General features: G+C 59.6%; 1 protein-coding gene across 1 annotated transcript in view; it reads right to left on the reverse strand.

Annotated features, from left to right (window-relative positions):
* Positions 1 to 19,437, reverse strand: part of LOC115641675 (immunoglobulin superfamily member 1-like) — a 95,539-nt gene that overhangs the window by 1,089 nt on the left and 75,013 nt on the right. Inside the window, exons 8-18 of the mRNA XM_030545004.1 lie at positions 18,641 to 18,925; positions 17,297 to 17,578; positions 13,257 to 13,370; positions 12,998 to 13,158; positions 9,939 to 10,140; positions 7,358 to 7,843; positions 2,597 to 2,704; positions 2,366 to 2,401; positions 1,318 to 1,611; positions 592 to 876; positions 103 to 168 (exon numbers count right to left, since the gene is read on the reverse strand). Coding sequence (XP_030400864.1) covers positions 103 to 168; positions 592 to 876; positions 1,318 to 1,611; positions 2,366 to 2,401; positions 2,597 to 2,704; positions 7,358 to 7,843; positions 9,939 to 10,140; positions 12,998 to 13,158; positions 13,257 to 13,370; positions 17,297 to 17,578; positions 18,641 to 18,925 — 2,319 coding nt within the window. The remainder of the gene's footprint in view (positions 1 to 102; positions 169 to 591; positions 877 to 1,317; positions 1,612 to 2,365; positions 2,402 to 2,596; positions 2,705 to 7,357; positions 7,844 to 9,938; positions 10,141 to 12,997; positions 13,159 to 13,256; positions 13,371 to 17,296; positions 17,579 to 18,640; positions 18,926 to 19,437) is intronic.

Genomic DNA, 19,437 nt, shown 5'->3' on the forward strand with positions numbered 1-19,437 from the left:
CCTCCCTCCCACCCAACCAGCTGCAACCCCTGGGGGCGGATCCTTAGGCATCCTGAGCCTTCCAGGGCTGGTTCGATGGGGATTCCCCCCCGGCCCCGGTACCTGGCCTCACGCTGCCTGGGTGGGTGGGAGCCGGTGCAGCTCCAGGCTGGGTTGCATCAGTTCCTCCTGCGGGAATAGAGCCAGCGTCTGTCGGGGCAGGGTGAGGGGCTGAAACACTGACTCAGTGATTGCCCCTACTCCCCCCATGACTCAGCTTGAGTTATTCCCGGGGGTACAGGGTGTTTGTGTGGCTGGGGCCAGTGCCAGCTCAGCAGCTACTGAGCCCCAACTCCTCTGTGTGTCCCCAGAGCAGGGAGAGCCGTCTGGGGGCTGGGATCCCCCCTCAGCCCAAAATCTCAAGTGGCTGCTGCTCCTCCCTGGCTGGGACACCCCCCAGTGACTCTGTCCCCACTCCTCGGCCGGGCGTACCCTCTGCGGGGTCAGGGCTCAGGGCAGAGCCTGGCTCTGAGCGTCCCATTGGCAACGAGCCCCGTGAGGGTCTGGCTGGGGGTGGGGCTGGGAATGGGGACCCCGAGCCGGGCCCCTCACCTCTCACCACCAGCTCCACGGGGTCGCTGGGGTCCGACACGGCGAATGGCTCCGATCTGCTGTGATAGGAGCAGCTGTAGCTCCTGCCGTCCTCCCGGCTCATGTGGCTGATGAGAAACTCAGCCCCAGACCCGTCCGAATCCACAGGTGGGAAATGGCGTCCCTCTTTATTCAGCACGAACCGTACGCCCGGGTGCTGCCCCCAACACCGGACACTCACGGCTCGCCCCAGGGAGACCCCCCCGCTGGGACTCAGGGAGATGCTGGGTTTGGGGTAGCTGGGCTCTGCAGTGGGAAGCAGACAGGCCATGAGACACGGGCCCCGTCACTCAGTCCTGGGGCCCGTCCTCACCACATGGCCTCAGGGGTGGGTCAGACCCCGCGGCCCTGGGGACGGGCTCCTGGATGCCTTTCCACAGGGGCCAGAGTTTCCTCTGAGCTCTGGGCTACAGCATGAGACACGGAGCAATCCCAGACCCTGGGGGCCCAGAGCTCTGCTCCCCGGCGGGTGACAGGCCAGGCCAGTCTCCAGGGTCCATTCACTCCCTGGCTTCTCTGCTGGGAGGGCTGGGAGCCAGGACTCCTGGGTCCAGTCCCCGGCTCTGGGAGGGGAGTGGGGAGCCTCTGCTGGGCCCAAGGCTCTGAGCATCCCGTTGGTGTAGAGACCCCTTGAGGACCTGGCTGGGGGTGGGGCTGTGAGCCAGGATGCTGAGCTGGGCCCCTCACCTGCTACAATGATCTCGACGGGGTCACTGAGATACGACCAGCGACTCTGTTCCGTTATGGAGTGATATTCGCAGGTGTAGCTCCCTCCATCTTCCCGGCTGACACTGGGGATGGGAAATTCAGCCGCGGTCCCATCACGCACCGTCCACACCTGCGGGTTTGGGTGTCCAGCTTTACGCAGAACGAACTCCATGCCCGGGTTCCGACCCTCACAGCGGATGGTGACGCTTCCCCCGAGCGCCACCACCCTGCTGGGGCTCACCCAGATGGTGGGTTTGGGGTATTCACGCCCTGCTTCCAACAAGAGACAGGAGTTAAACAGGGGAGACACAGCCCCCCCTCATCTCTCCTCTGCCCCCATTCAGTCCATCCGTCATTCGGCCTCTTTAGGAGTCTGTCCCCTGCCAGGGTTGGCACTGCCTGCCCATGGGGCTCGGGGGCAGGGGATTCACCCAGACGTAGCTCAGGACCCGGCTGCATGAGAGATCACCTGCCCCACCCCCAGCCCCACCTGAGGCCAGCCAGGGAGCTTGACCAGTGGGCCCCCTGCAGCTCTGCCCCCCACCCCAGGAGGTGGAAATAGAGTTTGTGACCAGCGGGAGTTGCACTAGACCCACCTTTCCCCCCAGGCCTTGGGAACGGGGGGGCTGTGAGTGCAGGAGAGGGAGCTGTTGGGGGTGGATCTGGGGGGTTCTCCCCATGGCTGCACTGACCTGGAATGTTTCAGTTTCCCGAGGGGATCTAGAGCCCACGGATGGGCCCTGTAGTATTTGTATGAGCTGAAATAAATCCATGTGCCGCCCCCACCCCTGATCCTCACAGCCTGTCGGGGGCAGGACTTTGAACCAGAGGACGGTTCCCATCTGCTTCCTCAGACCCCGGAGCCAGATTCAGCTCCCAGTTACTCTGGGGAGGGGGACGGGTCTGAGCTCCCAGGGGGAATTTGGGTTGAGTTTCGGGGAAGGTTCAGGGCTCTGTTCCTCTCTTCCCCACCCCACACATCCCCTCCCCCGTCCTTGATGTTACCTCCCCACAGACTGATACTCACCTCCCCACACCCCGCTGTGTCCGGCCAGCCAGCAGCCTGGAGAGGAGACGGCATGTTAGTGACCAGATCCCAGAGCAAGTGGATCCTACACCCTGGTCTCAGACCCTCCCTCCTCCATGGACACATGTCCTGGACTCAGATTCTGCCACCCCCCCACCCTCCATGGGCACATGCCCTGGTCTAAGACCCTCCCCCCCATGGGCACACGCCCTGGCTGTCTCTGATACTCACCGAGGAAGAGGATGGTGAGAGCAGATGCCATGATGAGGGCAGTGAGGGGCCCCTCGGCGCTGCCACCCACACCCCAGTGCTCAGCTCCACCGAGCCCCAAATAAAGAACTCAGCTGTTGGCTGCAGCTACAGGAAGTTGACAATGTCTCGTCTCTTCCTGCGTCCATCACACATTCTAATCAGCAGGCGAAATTTAGGGCAGCTAAAGCAAGCAGAGATCCCTGCAAAACCCAGGAAACCCTGGGCCCATCGGTCTGGCCAAGCATCATGCAGCTCCCAGCTTGTCTCTGTGGGGAAGGGGGGAGAAGTCACCCTCAGTGCACCCTGCAGCATTGGGGAAGGTGCATCGGGCTGGGAGCCAGGAGACCACAGGGTCTTGTCTTCAACTTTCCACTGACCGTTACAGCAGAACCTCAGAGTTACAAACTGACCAACCAACCACACCCCTCACTTGGAACTGGAAGTGAGCGATCAGACGGCAGCAGAGATAACTTTAAAAAAACACACCCAATACAGAACAGTTCTGTGTTAAACATAATCTGCTAAAAACATAAAGGGAAAGTTCACAAAGAAAGATTTCCCAAGGGGAGGAAACTGTTTCTGTGCTTGTTACATTTAAATGAAGCTGGTTAAAAGCAGCATTTTTCTTCAGCAGAGTTAAGTTTCAAAGCTATACCGAGTCCATGTTCAGTTGTATGAAGTCAACGTTGAGTTGTAAACTTTTGAAAGACCAGTGTGACGAAGTGGGGGATTTTCTTGCTTTTTCTTTGGTTTTCCAATGGTTTGCATGCAGAGGGGGTGGGACTCAGTGTCCCCCGGTGTTACTGGTTTAACAAGATGAGGGGAGAGGGAGTTTGTTGGTACAGAGGACCGGAGAGGGAACTTGGGACCCCAGCCGATGGCCGGGAGGATGGAGATCCCAGCGACTGGTGACCTGGTGACCTAGAGACCCAGCTCAGGAGCCACAGCCAGTTCTGGCCAGCGGTAGGACAATGGGCTGCGAAAAGGGGAGCCCGGTGAACTGACTAGCCGGTTCCAGCCAGAGGGGCCAGAGGAGGGCTGAGAGGAGAGGAGGCCCAGGCCACCCTGTTTATGAACCTGTTTCCCTGGAGAGAAGACAATGGACAGAGGAGGGGCTTGGGGCCGGGGATATCTGAGGCCCAGCTGGGAAGCAGGGGGGCTCGGGGCTGGAGAGGGGGAGCAGGCAGAGCCCACCTGGATGCAGGGGAGACAGGGATGTGCTGGGCTGAGGGAGGCCAGGCCTGAGGCCCTGAGAGTTTCCTGTGCTGTATTCAGATGCTCAATAAACCTCCTGTTTTACACTGGCTGAGAGTCACTCCAGTCTAGAGAACAGGGAACCATCAACCCCTTTAAGGGTGATAAGGCCCAGGGGGTCCAGAGCGAGTGGACTCCCTGGGGAGGCCCACGGCAGAGACAGACGTGCTAAGGCTCAGAGAGGTGCGGCTCCAGGAGATGGAAGGGCCTGACCCCGAGAGAGAGTGGACTCCGAAAAGGGCTGTCGCTCTGAAAGGGGCACCCCCCACGGACCGCACGGGGCCAAGAGGGGGCATGATCTGTGAGTCCGTGACAGCCAGGGCCCCTCGCTCCTTATTCAGCCTCTAGTGCCAGCCTCTCCTTTCCTGTCCAGTTCAGGCAGGAGCCCCCACCCATGCTCCCTCCCTCCCCACAATAGCTGCCTGTCCACCCCTACCCCATGCACTCCTTGTGCCCAGATTGCTGGGTCACACCCACCCACGCTGTGCCTCCCTGATCCCAGCCAGGATTGGCAAGCGCCCGGGTCCAAAGGTGCCCTGGGAGGCTGGGAACTAGCTCCTGAGAGGGAAGGGGTGGGGTGCCCAACCTTCAAAATAGAACCCAGGAGTCCTGACTCCCAGCCCCCTGCTCTAACCACTAAACACCACTCCCCTCCCAGAGCCAGGGATAGAACCCAGGAGTCCTGGCTCCCAGCCCCCCTGCTCTAACCCATTAGGCCCCAGTACCCCACTGCTGCACTAGGGGGTGCTTTGCTGCAGGGAGCAGGAGGGGGAGCTCAGGAGAGGGGGCTCTCCCCTGGCAATCAGCGCTGGGCCTGATACCCCAGTGCACTGCTAGGGGGCGCTGTGCTGCAGGGCATGGGGGCAGAGGTCACTAGGGGGCGCTCTCACTGGCCGTCAGTGCTGGCCCCAGTGCTAAGCAAAGTTGCAATTACTCCTGCAGAGAGAAATCCTACAAAACGCTGTGCAAGAATTACAGGTGTGGCCAACTTCACCTCCCCACCGTGTCCTCGGCTCCGATGGACGTCTCAGGGGACAAGCGTCACTAGGGGGATGGGTCCTGCTGGGGGTTCCCTTGGGTCGTCCCTCTTCGGTATTGTAGTTCTGACCGCACATAACACATAAGAGCGGCCAGCCTGGGTCAGACCAAAGGTCCATCCAGCCCAGTGTCCTGTCTGCCGACAGTGGCCAATGCCAGGTGCCCCAGAGGGAATGAACAGAGCAGGGAATCATCATGTATCAGAGGGGTGGCCGTGTTAGTCTGGATCTGTAAAAGCAGCAAAGAATCCTGTGGCACCTTATAGACTAACAGACGTTTTGGAGCACGAGCTTTCGTGGGTGAATACCCACTTCCTCAGATGCATGTAGTGGAAATTTCCAGGGGCAGGTATATATATGCTAGCAAGCAAGCTAGAGATAACGAGGTGAGTTCAATCAGGGAGGATGAGGCCCTGTTCTAGCAGTTGAGGTGTGAAAACCAAGAGAGGAGAAACTGGTTCTGTAGTTGGCAAGCCATTCACAGTCTTTGTTCAATCCTGAGCTGATGGTGTCAAATTTGCAGATGAACTGAAGCTCAGCAGTTTCTCTTTGAAGTCTGGTCCTGAAGTTTTTTTGCTGCAGGATGGCCACCTTAAGGTCTGCTATAGTGTGGCCAGGGAGGTTGAAGTGCTCTCCTACAGGTTTTTGTATATTGCTATTCCTAATGTCTGATTTGTGTCCATTTATCCTTTTCCGTAGCGACTGTCCAGTTTGGCCGAGGTACATAGCAGAGGGGCATTGCTTGGCATATGATGGCGTATATTACATTGGTGGAATCATCATGTGATCCATTCCCTGTCACCCATTCCCAGCTTCTGGCAAACAGAGGCTAGAGACACCATCCCTGCCCAGCCTGGCTAATAGCCATTGATGGACCTGTTCTCCATGAACTTATCTAGTTCTCTTTTTGAACTCTGTTATAATCTTGGCTTTCACAACATCCTCTGGCACGGATTTCCACAGGCCGACTGGGTGACCCCCGCTCCTAGTTCTTGTATTATGAGAAGGAGTAAATAACACTTCCTAATTTAGTTTCTTCGCACCTGTCATGATTTTATAGACCTCTATCGTATCCCCCCTTAGTCGTCTCTTCTCCAAGCTGTTCAAAAGTCAATGGAGGTGCTGCACTTAGGGAAGAAAAACCAAAAGCACAAACACAGGATGGGGGCTAGCTGGGTTGGCAGCAGCACTGCTGAGACGGATCGGGGAGCTGTGGTGGCTCATCGCACCCTCAAGGTGAGTCAGCAACGCGATGCCATTGCGGACAAAAGCAAATGCAACGTTTGGCTGCTCTACCAGAGGTGCAGCGTGCATGTCCCGGGCAGTGAGAACCGCTCTGCTCGGCGCTGGGCAGGCCGGGAGCGCTGTGTCCAGTTCCGGTCACCGCTCCATAGAAAGGAAGTGGAGAAACTGGAAAAGGATCCAAGGCAAGTGACAAAAGGGTCACCTCAGCTAGGGCGGCCCCCTCAGGCAGCTGTGATAGGCCTCAGCCAGGATCAACCCCAGAACGAGCAGGACAGCGGCGCCCAGCGCCAGGTGGGCGATGTTGGCATGGGTGAAATCCAGGTGCCCCTCAGGGGCTGCTGTGGGGGGAAGGAGAGAGTCACTCGGCAGCTCAGACGGGGAGATCAGCAGCTGGCACTGCCCCAGGAGCGGAGCCCCCAACTCCCATCCAGCAGGTCTGGCTCCTGGGCCTCAGCTTCCCCAACAGGGCGGTTGCCCAGGTGGACAAATTGCCCCTGCCACGAGCCCCCCCTCACTCCATCCGCCCCCCATTGCTCGCTCTCCCCCACACTCACTCACTCGCTCATTTTCACCGGGCTGGTCAGGGGGTTGGAGTGCACCAGGGTCCCTTTGCAACCAGGTGTGCGGGTCAAAAACCAGACACCTGGCCCCGCCCGGGCACCCAGCTGGTCCCAACCCCAGAGCCAGGCCCCCCGGATTCTGTCCCTCTCCTGGGACCCCCCAGTAGCTTCCAGGCTGCAACCTACAGGGCAGGATGTGCGGGAGGAGCAGCAGCTGGTGTCTGGGCTCACGCACCAGGAGTGACTGCTCCCATCCCGCCCAACCAGTCCCAACCCCCAGGGGGGGGCTCCTTGGGCAGCATGAGCCTTCCAGGGCTGGTTCGAAGGTGGTTCCCGCCCAGCCCATGTACCTGGCCCCATGATGCCTAGGTAGGTGGGAGTCGGTGCCACTCCAGGCTGGGTCAGGTTGGTTCCCCCTGCAGAAATAGAACCAGCATCTGTTGGGGGGGAGGGGCAGAAACACTGACTCGGCGATTGCCCCCCACCCCCTGCGACTCAGCTTCAATCATCACTGTTATTCCTGGGGGGACAGGGTGTTTGTGTGGCTGGGGCCTGTGCCATAGGGAGCCACTGGATCCTGACCCCTCTGTGCATCCCTGGAGCAGGGAGAGCCATCTGGGGGCTGGGATCCCCCCTTCCTCTGCCGCAAATCTCCAGCAGCTGCTGCTCCTCCCTGGCTGGGGAATGCCCCAGTGACTCTGTCCCCGCTCCCCGGCCGGGCATCCCCGCTGCTGGGCCCAGGGCAGAGCCTGGCTCTGAGAATCCCATTGGTGCAGAGCCCCCGGATGACCCGGCTGGGTGTGGGGCTGGGAGCGGGGACATGGAGCTGGGCCTCTCATCTGCTACCACCAGCTGCACGGTGTCGCTGGGCAGCGAGGAGATGAAGGGCTCTGACCGGGGCCGGTAGCTGCAGCTGTAGCTCCCTCCGTGCTGCCGGCCCACGGTGGGGATGCGGAACTCGGCCCCGGCCCCAGCAGGGTCCGTGTGTCGCTGCGGGTTCAGGTCTCCAGCCTTGTGCAGGAAGAACCTCACATCCTGGCGCTGCCCCTGACACCGGATGGTGACGTCTGCCCCTGGGGCAGTGACCCCAGTGGGGCTCAGAGAGATGGAGGGTCTGGGTAAGCTGGGATCTGCGCACAGGAGACAGGATGTGAGAGCCAGACCCAGGCATCCACCCGGACCCGGCCTCCCCCAGCCACGGGCAGATCCGGGGCCCTCGGGGCAGAGATTCTCTCCCAGATCCCAGAGCTCCCCCCACCCAGAATCCCGTCCTGCGAGCTGGGCTCCCAGCCCCACAGACACCGAGTCACAGCTCCCTAGTGCTTGGGATCCTCACATGCCGTGTGCGGCCCCTGCCTCGTTCCCTGCCCTGGACAGAGCGACTCACGGGCCGGTCTCTGGATCCCGGCACCGCAGGGCCCAGGGCTGCCGGTGTCCCGTTTTCAGCCGGAAAGGGGGTTGAAGAGGGAACCTGGCAGGGCCGCTGACCGGACACTAAACCGGACTCCCTGCAGTACCCGGCCTGTGCCACCAGGGGGCGGGAAGAGCAGCTGCTACTGGAGCCTGCGGGAGCCGGGCAGCTAATCGGCCGGGGCCCTGCCCCACTCCCTGCCCCATTGACACCCACACCCACCTGGAGCGGGGCTCGCCCTGCCCCACTCCCTGCCCCATTGACACCCACACCCACCTGCAGCGGGCCTCTCCTCCCCCACCCTGCCCCACTCCCTGCCCCATTGACACCCACACCCACCTGCAGCGGGGCTCCCCCTCCACCACCCTGCCCCACTCCCTGCCCCATTGACACCAACACCCACCTGCAGCGGGGCTCCCCCTCCCTCGCCCTGCCCCACTCCCTGCCCCATTGACACCCACATCCACCTGCAGCAGGGCTCTCCCTCCCCCGCCCTGCCCCACTCCCTGCCCCATTAACACCCACACCCACCTGCAGCAGGGCTCCCCCTCCCCCGCCCTGCCCCACTCCCTGCCCCATTGACACCCACATTCACCTGCAGCTGGGCTCCCCCTCCACCACCCTGCCCCACTCCCTGCCCCATTGACACCAACACCCACCTGCAGCGGGGCTCCCCCTCCCTCACCCTGCCCCACTCCCTGCCCCACTGACACCCATCCCCACCTGCAGAGGGTCCTCCCCTCCCCCACCCTGCCCCACTCCGTGTCCCATTAACACCCACACCAACCTGCAGCGGGGCTCCCCCTCTCCCACCCTGCCCCACTCCCTACCCCATTGACACCCACACCCACCTGGAGCAGGGCTCTCCCCCACCCTACTCACCCCCACCCGCTCCCCCTCCACCACCCCACTCAGCTCCAGCCCCGGAGTGTGGCTCCCCTGGCAGGGGGAGGGAGAGCAGCAAGTGACGGGGAGGGAGATGAGCAGGGGGCGGGGGAGGTCCCAGCACTCAGTGTCCAGTTTTCACAAATTATAAAGTTGGCTGCCCTAGCAGGGCCTGAACGCCCCACAGGAATGGAGTCACCCTCCCCCCTGCCCCAGGAGTCAGGGAGGTGTAATTATCTCCGTTCTACATGGGGGGAAACCGAGGCACAGACAGATTCATTTTCCTTAGTGAGCTCCCAGGGGCAGGGACTGTCTCTTCACTCTGTGTTTATGCAGCACCTGGCACAATGGGGCCCTGATCATGGTGGGGACCCTACATGCTCCTCCAGCCCATGGGATCCAGCTCTGTTGAGGCCAGGGTTTGCAGAGGTCTCCACTAACTGTGGGTGTCTGTTTGTGGGCGCTCGGCCTGAGATCTCCCAAGACTAAGGCTCCCCCACAAGGAAGGACATTTGAAAACCGCGACATGCTCCCATCACACAGAGTCTGTGGCTGCGCCAGGAGCTGGACCAGATCTCCTGGGTCCCAGCCCAGCACTGTGTCCACCAAGTCACTGCTTCTCCTGCAGCCCCTGCCTCATTCAGCCCCAGCCGGGGCACTGCCTGCACCGGGGCCTGGAGAACAGAGGGGATGGGATCATGGGATTAAATAGTGACTCATGGTTCCTACGCACAAGGGGCAGTGTTAAAGTAGCCTCCCTGTCCTGAGTCTCCAGGGGCTGCTGCTCCCCCTGGCTGGGGAACCCCCCAGGGACTCCATCTGCGCTCCCCGGCCGGGCGTCCCCTCTGCTGGGCCCAGGGCTTGCAGATACCCCTGGGGCCTGGCTGGGTGTGGGGCTGGGAGCGGAGGTGCCGGGCTGGGCCACTCACCTGCTACAATGATCTGCACAGGGTTGCTCGGCTCCGAGTAGGCAGTTTCTCCTGATCTGTAGATATAACGACAGGTGTAGCTGCCCCCGTGTTCCTGTCTGGCGCTGATGATGGGAAATTCAGCCCCAGAGCCAACAGGGTCTGTGTAAGTCAAATAGTTCCCACCTCCAGCCTTGTAGAGTTGGATCCTCATGTCCAGGTCCTGATGGCGACACCGGATGGTGACTCCCACCCCCCCCCAGGCATCACCCCACCAGGGCTGACAGAGATGGAGGGTTTGGGGTAGGACCCCTCTGGATTCACAAACAAACAGGCAGTAAGTGGGGGGTGACACAAACCACGTCCGTTTGATTCAATCCTCTGCCCATCTCGCTCCAGCGTTTTATCCCCCGCCCCTCCCTGGGGTGCAGGCCCAGCCCCGCAGCTCATAGCCGGGGTGAGACACAGGAGGGGGGAAAGGAGATTTCCAGTCTCTTGATTCCTTCAGTTCTCCAGGGTCAAATCAGCCCTGCTCCCGCTGCAGTCAGGAGTGACTCCGGATTGAACCTAAGGGACTGAGATCAGAACCTGGCCCTGCCTCCACTGCACTCAGAGGGTGAATTGGGATCTACCTGGTGGGGTTTCTGATCCAAATTCGGGACCTTTGAGCAAGCGGATACTGGACAGGCTCCCCCACCAAAAATAAAGTTTGCAAAATCCCCCGGTTGTTCTAACATTTTCCTGCGCACCCCTGGGGCTCAGACTCTGGCTCTGCTCTGCCCCAAACCGCTCTGGGGATTTAGCTCCACTCTGCACGGTGCCGGCGGCCCCTTTGGGGACGGGATATTCCCAAAGCCGTTCAGGGGATGTTTCGACCGCCGGGCCGGGCTGAGCCTGACCCACGAGCAAAGCAGTGACGCGCGTGTGCAGCAAGCCAAGGGTGAGACACAATGGGGCTTTGCTCCAGTCCCTCTGCATGTCCATGTCTTACAGCCCTGTCTCTGCTACTGTCAGTGAAACTCTGGGCAAACCTAATGCCCCAGCACCAGAGCTGGATTTAGGGGCAGGCGACCGCCTAAGGTGCCGGGCTTGGGGGGGCGCCAGGCTCAGAGTGCTGGTTTTGCTGTTAGCAACAAAAGGGAAAATCAAATGTTTGAAGTAAAATGTTTCAGAAGAAAAATTCCAGCGGGAGTTTTTTTCTCTCTCGTTGACCCTGCGCAAGCGTCTATCGAAGAAAGGTTCAGACCAATGAAGCACCATGAAAAGACCTGGGGAGGGTTGTACAACTTTAGTAAGCAGCCGGCAGACAGGAAAACACGGCTGAGCCATTGTACGGACCTTCACCGGGCCCTGACGCATGGGGACTGTTCGGACGTCAATGACAAAGACCTCTCTGTCAAATCGGACAACATCCATCACGTTTTGTCACACGGGACGTGCTCCCCACTCCAAGTTCTCCACCACACGCGTGAGGCAGAGCTGCAGGACACTTCTCCTAATGTGTGAGCAGCTCTGAGGCTTCTGCTCACGCCGCTGGCCACAGTCGTGTGTGGTGAGTTGAGCTTTTCGAAGCTCAGGCTCATTAAAACGTATCTGCGATCGCCGATGACCAATCGGAGACGGACATTGCTGGCTGTTTTATTGCTTGAAAATGCCAATGGCCGGTTTTTGGCTCCCTCTCGGATGCTGCACTTCAGTTCACACGGGCAAAGGTGAGAAAAGTGGCTTTTTGAACTAAAGGACCAGGGGTAACATTCTCAGGCTGCCACCTGCTGTAACACGATTTAATGCTGGTTGGGGCACAGGTCAAGTCCTTGACATTTGTGACGGGTTGGATCACAGAAACCCCTCTGGGGACTGATAACTTATGTGCCATGACTACTTCTGCCCCTGCTGTCCCTGCCAGCCTGGGACTCCAGCACTCTGTCTTGCTGAGCCAGCCACGCCCGTCTGCTCCAACACAGACCCAGGGTCTGAACCACATGCCCAGAGCTTCAGACTTACCTGAAATCAGCTTATAGAAGAGTTCCTGTCTGTAACACTCAGATGTCCAACTCCCAACGGGGTCTAAACCCCAAATAAATCTGTTTTACTCTGTATAAAGCTTATACAGGGTAAAATCATAAATTGCTTGCCCTCTATAACACTGATAGAGAGATATGAACAGCTGTTTGCCCCCCCTCCGGGGTATTAATACATACTCTGGGTTAATTACTAAGTAAAAAGTGATTTTATGAAGTACAGAAAGTAGGATTTAAGTGGTTCCAAGTAGTAACAGACAGAACAAAGTGAATTACTGTGACAAAGTGGGGGGTTTCTTGTTTTTTCCTTGTTTTTCCAATGGTTTGCATGCAGAAGGGGTGGGACTCAGTTTCCCTGGGTGTTACTGGTTTAACGAAGTGAGGGGAGAGGGAGTTTGTTGGTACAGAGGGCCAGACAGGGAACTTGGGACCCCAGCCAATGGCCTGGAGGATGGAGACCCCAGCAACTGTGGACCTGACAACCCGACGACCCAGCTCAGGAGTCACAGCACAGCACAGGCCTGGCCTTCCTCAGCACAGCACATCCCAGTCTCCCCTGCATCCAGGTGGGCTCTGCCTGTTCCCCCTCTCCAGCCCAGAGCCGCCCTGCTTCCCAGCTGGGCCTCCAATATCCCAGCCCCAAGACCCTGCCTCTGTCCATTGTCTTCTCTCCAGGTAAACAGGGTCATAAACTTGGGTCTCCTCTCCCCTCTTCTGTCCTCTGGCCCCTCTGGCTGGAACCGGCTGGTCAGGTCACAGGGGTCCTCTCTTCGCAGCCCATTGTCCTCCCACTGACCAGAACCAGCTGCGATCCCCGAGCTGGGCCTCCGGGTCACCAGGTCACCAGTCACTGGGGTCTCCATTCTCCAGGACATTGGCTGGGGTACCAAGTTCCCTTGCTGATCCTCTGCAACAACAAAACTCCCTCTCCCCTCCCCTTGTTTAAATGGGTAACACTGAGTCCCACCCCCTCTGCATGCAAACCATTGGAAAACCAAGGAAAAAACAAGAAAATCCCCCACTTTGTCACACAACGTCACACACGGCAGCCGGGGTTCAATCCTGGGGTGCCGCTGTCAGATTGGGAGCTGTTTGGGGGGGATTCTCCAGGGCAGGGGTGTTTGGGGGCAGGGGAGTTTGAGCTGTTGTCTCAGTGCCCCGAGGGGAAGCAGCTTTTCCCCCAGGGAGATTTTCTTCTCCGTAGGGCCGGATCCAGGCTCCTGGGAGTGCAGAGAGATGGCGGGTTAGAGGGGCCCATGTCGCCATGGGCCCAGGCCCTGAGGGAAGCAAGGGGCACAGAGGAGGGGGGTCACCTCACCTAGGGTACCCCCCCTTGGACGGCTGTAGTAGGCCTCAGCCAGGATCAGCCCCAGGACGAGCAGGACCCCGGCACCCAGCCCCAGGCGGGCGATGTTGGTGTTGCTGAAATCTGCTGCGAGGGGAAGGGGAAAGTCACTCAGCAGCTTGGAAGGGGAGATCAGCAGCTGGCACTGCCCTGGGAGTGGAGCCACCAACCCCCTGTCTGGCAGCTCTGGCCCAGCCCCCCCTCTGGAGATCTCCCAGGCGCTGCAGCTCTGGGGCCTCCCTGGGACCAGACCCCCTCAGGGAGGCCACTTCCTGCTGTCCTGGGGGCTGAGCCTCAGCTTCCCCGGTGAAGGGGGTTCCCAGGTGGACGAACTGCCCCCTGAGACACCCAGCACCCCAGGACCAGGCCAGGGAATGGGGCCAATCAGAGCCTCAGGGTCACAGCCCCCCAGAACAGGGAACCACCCCATCTCCCTGTCCCCCATAGGACCCCTCTGTCCACTCTCACAGGTGCCTCTACCCCGGGGTATCTCGGCTGCTGACAAAGACAGCCAGGCAGTGCACGCAGGGGGAGGCTGGCACGTTACCCACTGTCCCCCCACACTCGAGTGGTCCCCAGGGCTCTGGGAACCAGGGCGCAGACAGAGGCAGCAGAACATCTATTGGGAGGAAGGTCAGGGTGTCCCCTGAGACCCCGGGGTTGTGGGGGAAGCAAGAACAGAGGGAATTCTGGATAATGCTGGCTCCTATTGCCAGGGGGATGTCATGTGACCCAAGAGGGGTTGGTGGGGGTTGTCCCAGGACACTGGCACCCAGCTGGGCCCAATTTCACAGCCCAGCCCCTCAGATTCTGCCCTTCCCCTGGGATCCCCCAGCAAATTCCAGGCCGCGACCTGCAGAGCAGGAGGCATCGGGGGAGCTGGGAGTCTGAGGCTGCACCTCCTCCAACCAGCCCCAACCACCCCTGGGCACCATGACTTGTTTCCACAGCAATTGCGCCCCCACCTGGGCCCAATCTCGTCTATGGGTCCCAAAAACGGGAGCAACCCAGGGGAACATCCCCCTGGGAAAGACCCCTTCTCTGCAGCTCCCCCTGGGGGCAGGGATCACCCCTTCCTCTGCGCTGAATCTCCAGTGGCTGCTGCTCCCCGCTGGCTGGGGAACCTCCCAGTTGTAGAACCAATGTGAATGAAATTGTTTTTAGTCACTGTACCATTGTAACTTCTGTTCACCATTTCATTACACTTGCCATTTTGCCTACATTGTAACATTGTAACTTCTGTGCAATATTGTAACTCAAAACCCATTTTAAAATGGACTCCATTTTGTAGAAGGCTTGTGCTGCAGCCCCCATTTTTGCAAGCCATACTGTAATTTTATTAGTCTAGTTGAGATGTGTGAATGAGGTATGCATGGGTGATAGAACCAACCTCCAGCACCAGCCCGTCCTGATGAGATAAAGTTCAAATACCAACGGCTGAAGAACTAGACAACAGCCCTAACTCAAGCAAAAAGCATCCACCCTAAAAAGAAACAACAGAAGGAAGATCAAAGCCAGGTCCCAGGCTGACAGTCACGCCTGCAATTGACGGGTGATCAAGCAAACCCAGAGGCGGCGTGACACAGCGAGACCTAGGAGCTTTGGGCTTGTCTACATCACTGAGGGCTTGTCTACATCAGAAAGTTGCAGCGCTGGTGAGGGGGTTACAGCGCTGCAACTTTGAAGGTGTACACATCTGCAGGGCACCACCAGCGCTGCAACTCCCTGTTTGCAGCGCTGGCCGTACTCCCGTTTTGTCTCGGGTGTAGAGGATCCAGCGCTGGTGATCCAGCGCTGGTAATCCAATGTAGACAGTTACCAGCGCTTTTCTTGACCTCCGTGGAAGGAGGAAGCCTCTGGTAATCAAGCTGGTTTCCTTTCCCGGTTTGCTCTCTCGGTCCCGGAGTCACCCAGCAAACCGCAGGGAAGGAGACCTGCTTGCTCGGGGTTCCGGGACCGAGAGAGCAAACCGGGAAAGGAAACCAGCTTCGCCGCGGTTTGCTCTCTCGGTCCCGGAACCCCGAGCAAGCAGGTCTCCTTCCCTGCGGTTTGCTGGGTGGCTCCGGGACCGAGAGAGCAAACCGCGGCGTTCCCGGTTTGCTCTCTCGGTCCCGGAACCCCGAGCAAGCAGGTCTCCTTCCCTGCGGTTTGCTGGCTGGCTCCGGGACCGAGAGAGCAAACCGCGGCGTTCCCGGTTTGCTCTCTCGGTCCCGGAACCCCGAGCAAGCAGGTCTCCTTCCCTGCGGTTTGCTGGCTGGCTCCGGGACCGAGAGAGCAAACCGCGGCGAAGCTGGTTTCCTTTCCCGGTTTGCTCTCTCGTCCCGGAACCCCCCTTGAAGCCGCCCAACAGCGCTGCAGTGTGGCCACATCTAACACCACTTGCAGCGCTGGTTGCTGTAAGTGTGGCCACTCTGCAGCGCTGGCCCTATACAGCTGTACTAATACAGCTGTAACAACCAGCGCTGCAAAATTTTAGATGTAGACATGGCCAAAGTTGCAGCGCTGGTGAGGGGGTTACAGCGCTGCAACTTAGGAGGTGTACACATCTGCAGGGCATCACCAGCGCTGCAACTCCCTGTTTGCAGCGCTGGCCGTACTCCCGTTTTGTCTCGGGTGTAGAGGATCCAGCGCTGGTGATCCAGCGCTGGTAATCAAATGTAGACACTTACCAGCGCTTTTCTTCACCTCCCTGGAATAAGCAGGTATCCCAGCATACCTGAGGAAGCGTCTGGTAATCAAGCTGGTCTCCTTCCCTGGTTTGCTCTCGCGTTCCCCGAATCCCTGAGCAAGCAGGTCTCCTTCCCTGCGGTTTGCAGAGGGGTTCGGGGAACGCGAGAGCAAACCGCGGCGAAGCTGGTCTCCTTCCCCGGTTTGCTCTCGCGTTCCCCGAACCCCGAGCAAGCAGGTCTCCTTCCCTGCGGTTTGCAGAGTGGTTCGGGGAACGCGAGAGCAAACCGCGGAAAGCTGGTCTCCTTCCCCGGTTTGCTCTCGTGTTCCCCGAACCTCCGTGCAAGCAGGTCTCCTTCCCTGCGGTTTGCAGGGGGGTTCGGGGAACACGAGAGCAAACCGCGGCGAAGCTGGTCTCCTTCCCCGGTTTGCTCTCGCGTTCCCCGAACCCCGAGCAAGCAGGTCTCCTTCCCTGCGGTTTGCAGGGGGGTTCGGGGAACGCGAGAGCAAACCGCGGCGAAGCTGGTCTCCTTCCCCGGTTTGCTCTCGCGTTCCCCGAACCCCGAGCAAGCTGGTCTCCTTCCCTGCGGTTTGCAGGGGGGTTCGGGGAACGCGAGAGCAAACCGCGGCGAAGCTGGTCTCCTTTCCCGGTTTGCTCTCGCGTTCCCCGAACCCCCCTTGAAGCCGCCCAACAGCGCTGCAGTGTGGCAACATCTAACACCACTTGCAGCGCTGGTTGCTGTAAGTGTGGCCACTCTGCAGCGCTGGCCCTATACAGCTGTACTAATACAGCTGTAACAACCAGCGCTGCAAAATTTTAGATGTAGACATACCCTCAGAATCCAAACTAAACTCCTATAAAAAGGGAAGGGTGAGATGAGATACTTTGGGTAACGTTCTGCTACCAACGTCAAGGAGCATCGGTGCGCGCCCAACAGAGACCCGGCTCCTCCTCCTGCTCAGCTTTCCTGGCCAGTTAGCTGCCACGAGCTCCGATCCCAAGCTGCGAACTCAAACTGCAATCAGGACTGGTAACTATCCAGCAGCTGCAGAATATCTTGGTGTGTGTGTGTGTGTGAGTGTATGTGTATAAGCATTAGGGTATTTGCTAATAGTTACGAATTAATAATAAATGTGGCATCTTTGTCTTAACCCCTAAAACGATCCTGTGTAAGTTTGTGGGACAACACAGTGACTCCATCCCAGATCCACGACACTGTGTCCCCTCTGCCGGGCCCAGGGCTCAGGGCAGACCCTGGTTCTGAGCATCCCATCAGTGCAGAGACCCCATGTGGGTCCGGTTGGGGGTGGGGCTGGGAGCTGGGACACTGAGCCAAACCCTTTACCTGTTGCAATGATCTTGACAGGGTCACTGAGCTCTGAGGAGACGAAGGGCTCTGACCAGGGCCGGTAGCTGCAGCTGTAGTTCCCTCCGTGCTGCCGGCCCACGGTGGGGATGTGGAACTCGGCCGTGTCCCCAGCACGGTCCATGCGTCGCTGTGGGTTCAGGTCTCCAGCCTTGTAGAGGAAGAACCTCACGTCCCGGCGCTGCCCCTGACACCGGATGGTGGCGTCTGCCCGTGGGGCAGTGAGGTTCAGAGAGATGGAGGGTCTGGGTAAGCTGGGATCTGCGCACAGGAGACCGACACTGAGAACCAGACCCGGGCACCCACCCAGCCCTGGCTGGCCCCAACCACAAGCAGATCCAGGGGCCCAGTGAGAGAGATTCTCTCCCGGATCCCAGAGTTCCCCCCACACAGAATCCAGGCCCGGCGAGCTGAGCTTCCACCCCACAGACACCGAGTCACAGCTCCCTAGTGCTTGGGATCCTCACATGCCGTGTGTGGCCCCTGCCTCATCCACTGCCCTGGACATAGCGACTCACGGGCTGGTCTCTTGCAGGGCCTGAGCCCCACACAGAAAGGGAGTCAGCCCCCGGGGAGGCAGGGAGGGGTCATTATCCCCGTTCTACACAGGAGGAAACTGAGGCACAACCAGATTCACTTTCCTCAGTGAGCTCCCTAGGGGCAGGGACTGTCTCTTCACTCTGTTTTTATGCAGCATCTGGCACAACAGGGCCCTGATCATGGCGGGGGACCTACATGCTCCCCCAAAACAAGGGATCCAGCACTATTGAGGTCAACGTTTGCAGACGTCTCCACTAACTGTGGGTGTCTCGGTTCGTGGGCACTCGGCCTGAGATCCCCCAAGATTGACACCCCCCCAACAAGAAAGGACACTTTTGAAAACTGTGATGTGCTCCCGTCACATAAAGTCTGTGGCTGCGCCAGGAGCTGGGCCAGATTTCCTGGGTCCCAGCCCAGCGCCGTGTCCACCAAGCCATCGCTCCTCCTGCAGCCCCTGCCTCATTCAGCCCAGGCCAGGGCACTGCCTGGGGCAGGCCCTGGAGAACAGACTGGATGGGATCATGGGATTAAATAGCGACTTACGGTTCTTATGCACAAGGGACAGCGTTAAAGTAGCCTCCCTGCCCCAAGTCTCCAGGGCTGCTGCTCCCCCCTGGCTGGGGAACCCTGTGACTCCGTCCCTGCTCCACGGCCGGACGTCCCCTCTGCTGCATCAGGGCTCAGGGCAGAGCCTGGCTCTGAGCGTCCTATTGGCACCGAGCCCCCATGAGGGTCTGGCTGGGGGTGGGGCTGGGAATGGGGATGCTGAGCCGGGCCCCTCACCTCTGACCACCAGCTCCATGGGGTCGCTGGGGTACGACACAGCAGACGGCTCCGATTGGCTGCGATAGGAGCAGGTGTAGTTCCCGCCGTGCTCCCGGCTCACGTTGTTGAAGTGAAACAGAGCGAGATCGTCTGAATTCACACTTTGGACTTGGCTTCCCTCTTTATTCAGCACAAACTGCAGGCCCTGGTGCTGGCTGCAACACTGGACAGTCACGGCTGCCCCCAGGGAGACCCCCCAGCTGGGGCTCAGCAGGGAGATGCTGGGTTTGGGGTAGCTGGGCTCTGCAGTGGGAAGCAGACAGGCCGTGAGACATGGGCCCCGTCGCTCACTTCTGGGGCCCGTCCTCACCACACGGCCTCAGGGGTGGGTCAGACCCGGCGGCCCTGGGAACGGGCTCCTGGATGCCTTTCCACAGGGGCCACAGTTTCCTCTGAGCCCTGGGCTACAGCATGAGACACGGAGCAACCCCAGCCCCTGGGGGCCCAGAACTCTGCTCCCCAGCGGGTGACAGGCCAGGCCAGTCTCCAGGGTCCATTCACTCCCTGGCTTCTCTGCTGGGAGGGCTGGGAGCCAGGACTCCTGGGTTCTGTCCCCAGCTCTGGGAGGGGAGTGGGGTCTCGTGGGGAGAGCAGGGAGAATGGGGGCCAGGACTCCTGGGTTCTGTGCACAGCACCACCACCAAGTCGTAGGGGACTGTGCAAGTCTCTACTATACACTGAGGTTTATAACCTTCAGCTCCGTCCATCACCCTGTAAGTGATGTGTTGCCTGCGAAAGGATCCCCCTAGTCTGCA

This window comes from Gopherus evgoodei, unplaced genomic scaffold, assembly GCF_007399415.2.
Source record: "Gopherus evgoodei ecotype Sinaloan lineage unplaced genomic scaffold, rGopEvg1_v1.p scaffold_35_arrow_ctg1, whole genome shotgun sequence".
NCBI classification, from domain to species: Eukaryota; Metazoa; Chordata; order Testudines; family Testudinidae; genus Gopherus; species Gopherus evgoodei.